The 7,356-nt window shown below is 40.7% G+C and overlaps 1 protein-coding gene across 1 annotated transcript; it reads right to left on the bottom strand.

The window, feature by feature from the left end:
* Positions 1–5,089: 5,089 nt before the first annotated feature.
* Positions 5,090–6,800, bottom strand: LOC121982390 (inorganic phosphate transporter 1-6-like). The gene has a single exon (XM_042535417.1). The coding sequence runs from the start codon at positions 6,764–6,766 to the stop codon at positions 5,159–5,161; it is 1,608 nt and encodes a 535-aa protein (XP_042391351.1). The 5' UTR covers positions 6,767–6,800; the 3' UTR covers positions 5,090–5,158.
* Positions 6,801–7,356: the final 556 nt, after the last annotated feature.

Here is a 7,356-nt window from a genome sequence, read left to right as displayed (position 1 = left end):
TAGCAGATTGGGCCTATGGCCTGATCGGACAAAATGGATATTATGTCTGACCAAACTCTTTGAGGGGGGAGCGAGCAAAGGCCGAGTCCCCGACAACATTCCTCAAAGTCGACCTGGTCACTCTTGCAAGCAACAACTGATCAGACTACAGAGGAGGCTTGGTCAGTGTACCAGTTAAACATATTAAGGGTCCCTCAACCCAATAGTATTACATTCCTTTTTGGCGTTCTGTGTCACAAATGATAAAAAATATTTCATACGCAAGTTGTACATTAGAAGCTTCCACCCTGCCAAACGCAAAGATTGTGAGTCAATTTTAGAAAAGATGTCATAGCATCTTTATAGTATATCGTTTTTTAGAAATACCTTGAGACTCATATTTAAACAAACATTAACACTATAAAAAAGGGTCTCATTTTAACCTAATTATTCTAATCCATTTATAAATAATTAATTTAATCCATAAATAACTAATCCATTTATTGATAATTTGATTCCTCATTTTAACTCAATTATTCTATAAATTAACTATTAATTAATCATCTAATTAACTCAGATCATTAACATTAAATTCTAATTACCTCAAGTTAATTAAATTAATCTCCTAATTAATTGATTAATCCATTAACAATAATTAATCAATGATTATCTAACTAATCAAAACCAATTAAATCGGTTAACTAAGTATTAACTGTCAAAACTGTTATCATTGATTAATCTATGAATTAATTTGATTAATTAATTAATGCATTTCCTATTAAGATGGTAATTCATATAACCATTTAATTAACTCATTAATCAAATATATACTAATAATCAAGTTCAGTACCCCTAATCTAATCAAATTAATGGCTATGGCGGAAACCGACAACGATGATCGCAGTCAAGTTGTGACGGCAAAAAGGCCAGCGGTGGCGGCGAAACAAAGAGGAGAGAGCCCATTAGAAAATCGTGCGGCACGGGAGTGAGCATGGACGACTGCCCGTCTGCTGCTTGGTATGGCTGCTGCCAACGGTGAGCTCTCGGGGCGGCGAGCACAGGCAAAGATTCAGCACCCCAAGCATGGCAAAGACGATGGGCCGATCTAGTGATCTCGCGTCTGCTTGGATAGTAGCGGCTGATGACGATGTCTGAGGGAAGAAAGGGGTCGGAACCAGCGGCGATGTGGCTTCTAAGACATCGCACGACGGTCGAGAGGAGACGGGGCCTTGGGCACACGTTAGCCCGATGAAACCAGAGCTTCACCGGTGCGAGAGAGCGGAGCTGGGGAGTCAGTGGCCAAAGGTCAGGGAGGAGGGTAAGGGTGGAGGTTGTGGTTGGCCGGCAAGACGTCAATCAGGATCCTCTAGACCGCAACTCTGATCTACTCTTGGACCAGGGGTTGTTGATAGGTGAGATCTCATGGACCCTACTTATATAACAACTAGGGTCCATGAATTTCCACCTATGAATAAAATGATCCAGAGGATCTGACCTCGCAAGAAGTGGCAAAGGCGCGAGGTAGCAACGTGCAGCGCTGGTGAGAGAGACAAGGACAGATCCTCTGGACCGCTTTTTGCAATCCAGAGGATGATCCCTTGATATGGATTAGTAAAATGAATGGTCCCCATTCATAAAATAGGTGGGGGTCATTCATCCCCACTAATTCATATCAAAGGATCATCCTCTGGACCGCATCTGGGCTGGAGAGAGACGAGTTCGTGTTCGCAAACAGTAGAAAACTTAGGATTAAAATAATTAAAGCTTAAATTTATATTTCAATCAACTTCCACTTCAATTCAAATTGAGAATTTAAAATAAAATTTTAAAAAACGAACCCATTTATTTCCTAAAATATCTAAATATTTTTTAAAATTCTGAAATATTCTAGTAAAAAGCTTTCTAAAAATTATTAAACTTTATATATTCCTAAAAATTTATTTCCGATAATAGAGAAAATAACATTTTTGAAGAAAAAGTTAGAAATTGGCCTATATAGATTGATTTTATTTTATTTTTTTTAAGTAAAATTTCCCTTGAAAATAAAGGTTATGATAATCTTGAAGTGAGAAATATTACCAAAGGTCGCTTAATTAACTAAATTAATTTTTTAAAACTCACTTTTAATTAAAAATAATAATGTGAAGTGCGTCCACTTATTATTCAGATATCTATAATTTGGGTTTAATTAAGATTATAAATGAATCAAATGTTCATGAATAAATTTGATGTTCAACTTGGTAAAAATTTATTTATGTTTGTTTAATATAAGATTAATTAAATAAACAAGCTTGAAGAGTCCGTTAAACTAAATAAATAAATTTGAGCACATATGTGTTCAGCTAGTCAATATTCATAAATAATGTTCATGAATAATATTCATGAATAATATTTGTGAACAGTGTTCAAGAAGCATATTCATTAATAAAATTCTTATCAATATGCTAATTAAATAATAAAATAAAATAAATAAATAAGTTTAAATTATAAAACTCAATTAAAAGTTCAAACAATCAAATAAACTTAGGGTGTGTTTGGTTTAAGTTATCATATATAACCTTGGTTATGTGATTACCAGGTAATCACATAACCAAGGTTATGGTGAATAAAGCATAATCAAATGTTATTTGGTTCAACTTAGGTAATGCAACAAAAACTTGTTTGTTTGACGGTTTTAATGAATACCTTAGTTTAATATTTTACCGTATTACCCTCAGTTACAAAATCAACTATACATATTATTATTATTATTATTTATTTATTTATGTTTTTTTTACTTTTCTTTTTCTTGTATATTTTTTTACTTTTTTATGTGTTTTTTTATTTTTTAATGTTTTTATATTTTTTATATTATTTATATTTATATATTTTTATTTTTAAAAATTTTTAAAATTTAAATTTTTATTTATTTATTTATTTATTTTATTTTTAAATTTTTTAAAATGTTTTAAAATTTTTAATTTTTTTAATTTTTTTATTTTTTTTTTTATTTTTTAAATTTTTAATTTTTAATTTTTAATTTTTTAAATTTTTTTTTTTAATTTTAAAAATTTTTAAACATTTTTTTACATTTTTAAATATTTTTTTACATTTTTTCTCTTTTTTTTTCATGTTTTTTCTTATCGGAGGATATTTTTGGTAAAAAAAATTCGTTAACCCCGGAATCAAGAAAAATCTTAGTTTTCTGAGGTTTTCCGATTCCGGGCTGCATGACCCTTTTGTTGACGTGTCGGGCATGGAACATTACTCGAGAATCATCGAATACCTAAACCAAACAAGGTTTTTGTTGATAACCTTGGATGGATAACCAAGGTTATCAAGAATAACCCCGAACCAAACGCACCCTTAGAGTTCAATAACATCTAAATGAACCAAATTCGAACCAAGCTCAAATCAAATTTAAATTGAGAGTTCGATAATATCTAAACAAATTAAATTTAAACCAAACTTTAAATAAACTCAAACTCAACTTTAAAAATAAATCAAATAAAACTTAAATAATTATTTTAAAATTTTAATTCATTTTAAATTCAGCTCTACGTAATTCATTACAAACACCATAATACTCCGCTCAATTTATTTAGCTCGTAGTTTAATTCCCAACTATGGTTCCGTGAAGTCAGAACGCCGCGTTAAGCATTTTTTCTGCATCACCACATTGCCGCCCCACCTCCTCGTCCTCCTCTTCCTTTGACTGGCGGTTCACCATCCAAGTCCCACCATAGTTGCTGCCTCGCCCACCTTCTCGATCGGTGCATCCTCCACTGACAACTCTGTCTACCTCGTCTACGAGAACCCTAGCTTCGACCTGCTCGCCTCCTGGATCGATCTCGCGCATCCAGATCGCGGTCGACATTGCCTAAGGCGTTCGCTACTACTCTTCCTTCGCCGCCGGCATCCACAACAGGATCATTAGCTCTACCATCATAATCATCGAAGCGCGACCTCCGCGCCAAGATCTGCCATTTCGGCGCCGCAGATCTTGCCGGAGAGGTCCTCATTCCAGTCGACAAAATCGGGAACACCTCCCAAATTCCCTCGCAAGGACTGCGGGTGTGGCAGAGGCACATCACGGGCAGGGTGGGATAATGGCGCCGGCCGTCTCTCGTCGATCGGACGTATTCTCCTTTGGGATGTGATCCCGGAGCTCCTCTTCGGCAAGCAGCCGCTCAATTATCAGTACCGCGGGGATCGGAAAGATTTCGAGGTGGCGTTCAGTTCCTCATCGAAACGGAACGGGAGGCGATGAGGCTGGACGGGGAGAAGGAGCGTGAGGGGCGGGTAAGATGGTTAGAAGATCTATGGTTGAGGGACTCATTCCCGGCGGAGGCAGCGGAGAAGCTGGCGCTGGTGGCGACGAAGATGTACCTGGAATCGACGGCGTGGCCCGAGCCTTTCGGTGTTGGTGGCTGAGCGGTGAGAGTAAGCAAGCACTGACGCGACTGAAGCCGACGGGACACGGACCGGTTGTATCGGTAAGTCAAAAATAGGGGTGTAATCGAGCCGAGCCGAGTCGAACTCTTGAATGTTTGAGCTTGGCTTGTTTATAATCGAGCCGAGCTCGAGCTTTATTTAACGAATATATTCATGGCTCACGAGCTTATTCGAACTTTTATAGAGCCTAAACAAGCTTAATAAATATAAATCATAAATTTAAATATTCATTAAAAACTAAATTATATATTTAGAGAAAATTATAATATTATTATTAAAATTTATAATTTTATTCTAATAAATAAATTTAATATATTTGTTTATATTTTTGTAAAATTTATAAATTCAATATCAAAACTATTATTATTTTTATTTAAAAGTTGTTTAATGAGTTTAACGAACGTGTTCACAAGCTAACGAGCCGAATATTGCGAAACTTGAGCTTGGTTTGTTTATCTTAACGAGCCTCATTAAACGAGCTCAAACGAGTTTTTATCGAATCGAGTTTCGAATAGCTCACGAACGGCTTGGTTCATTTACACCCTTAATAAAAAATAGCAACAAAAAAGTAGAAAGCATATTTGTTTCGAATAAGAAAAAATAGAAACCCTAGAATACTCACTTGCCTACATTGCAGAAGTTTCTAGAATATTCATAAGATATTCCGATTATCAGGATAATAAGTTCAAATATGTTTTTTTTTTTAAAAAAAAGTCAAATTCAAATAGATGTGGTTCGAACCGCATCAAACCGGCATGCTCATCTGGTTCGAGCCGGAGCTGTCGCCGTCGTCCACTGTCGCCTCGTTCTCGCCGGTCATTTCCTCCAGCGACCTTCCCTTCGACTCCGGCACCAGGAAGGTGCACGCTAGCCCCAGAAGATTGCACACGGCAAGCAAGAAGAGGGCATTCCTCACCCCGATTCCGGCGGGGTAGCCTCGGTCCGCCTTCGCTGGGTCCGGGTTCTGCGCCAGGTACAGGAACCCGAAGGCCCCCACGATCGCCCCCATCTTCCCTGTCGCTGCCGATATCCCGTGGCATGTCGACCTCAGCCGCGCCGGGAAGATCTCCGCCGGCACGATGAACGTCGTGCTGTTCGGCCCGAAGTTGGCGAAGAAGAAGGTGAAGGCGTACATGACCACGAAGCCGATGTGGTTCCCAGGCGTTGTCCAGTAGTGGTATGGCACTGCCAGCCCCAGCATGAACGCCGTCATCATTCCGAACCCTAGGACTTGGATCGTGAACCGGCCGATGATGTCGATCAGTGCCACCGTGAACCAGTACCCGGGCACCGTGCCGCAGAGCGCGATTAGGGTTTGCGCTCGCGCAATGCGGAAGACCTCATCCAGCGCGCTCATGGTTGCCGCCTTGGGGATCCACCCGATGGCGCTAAAGATGTCCTTTTGGAAAAGGTTCTGGCTGTAGAAGGCGATGTCGAGTAGGAACCATGTGCTGGTGGTGCCGAGGAGGTGGAGGCCATGCCGGCGGAGGAACTCCCTCGAGAACAGCCCGAAGCTGTTCGACGGAATGCGTGACTGATCCACCTTATCCTGTTCGGCCTCGATTTCCGTCTGCAGTACCTTGGACATGTCTGCGGCGGCCCGTGCCGCGTTTCCGGCGACGAGTGCGGTGTACCGGGCGGTTTCTGGCATCTTCGTCCGTGAGTAGTAGGTGAGCGCCGCCGGGAGCGCGCCGAACATTAGGATCATCCGCCAGGCGTAATCGGCCTCCGGCGCGGTGGAGGCGATGGGATCAACGGCGTAGGCGGGGGCGGGGAACCGGTCCTTGAAAACAGAGGAGACGACGATGGCGACCATTCCGCCGCCGAGGATGCCGAAGCCCTGCATCGCGAATACGGCGGCGATGAACGCCCCGCGGGTCTTCTTGTTTGCGTACTCCGACATGATGGTGGCCGAGAGCGGGTAGTCCCCGCCGATGCCGAAGCCGAGCCAGAAGCGGAAAAAGCAAAGCGTGGCGATGACGTCCTTGGCGGTGTGGCCAAAGGAGAGGCCGGAGCCGACGGAACAGAGCACCATGAGCATTAGCGTCATGCCGTAGACCCGCTTCCGACCCATCTTATCCCCGAGCCAACCGAAGAAAAGTTGCCCGGAAAGAGTGCCGATGAACGCGACGCCATTAACGGCCGCGGAGATTTTGGGTGGGAGGGTGCCCGGAGTCGGCGACCCGTCGACGTGGAAATAGATGCGGCCGAGCAGCTTGGTGACCAGCGAAATGCAGAAGAGATCATAGGCGTCGGTGAAGAAGCCCATGCCGGCGATCACGATCGCCGTGAAGTGGTACCATTGCGTCTTTGCGACGTCGAGCGCGTTGAGGACTTGGAGTTGTTCCGCCATGACTCGGTATGCCCTTCTCCCCCTCTGTTATTAACTCTTCCTGCCATTATCAAGTCAATTTAACATCATGAAATCATAATGTTCGTTAATCTCTTCTATTAATTAGCATGAAGAAATCTTCCTTCAAGATTTACTTTCTTTTTATTTCCCTGCGCAAATCTAATTGATCAGAAAATAAAACAACCAAAAATGGGAAACGGTAAAAACTAAACTTATCTAATTACTCCAAGATCAAGAAACTACAAGAACGGGAAAAAAAAAAAACAGATTAAAAAAGAACTCGTTACCTTCTGCAATCCACGTAGAGAATTTAAGAGGAGGAGGAGAAGAGGCAATGAGAAGGAGGGGAATGTGGAGACTATTTATAGAGTTCGTTACAGATTATTTATAGAATTCATTACGATCTCCATGCAAATAGATACCTCTAAAAATAGAGGAGGAATTCAAGGGAAGGCATCTTTGAGAATATGCTGGGAGTTTAATGTGTACCTTTGAATTATTTTGAAAGTTTCTATTTTCTTTTCATTTATTAAAATGAAAAGTATAAATATCTCTAAATTATCAGTAGTTATTTGATAGTGTTTAAGTGA

The sequence above is a fragment of the Zingiber officinale genome, chromosome 5A (genome assembly GCF_018446385.1).
Source record: "Zingiber officinale cultivar Zhangliang chromosome 5A, Zo_v1.1, whole genome shotgun sequence".
In the NCBI taxonomy this organism is placed as follows: domain Eukaryota; kingdom Viridiplantae; phylum Streptophyta; class Magnoliopsida; order Zingiberales; family Zingiberaceae; genus Zingiber; species Zingiber officinale.
This window is presented reverse-complemented; position numbering and strand designations above follow the sequence as displayed.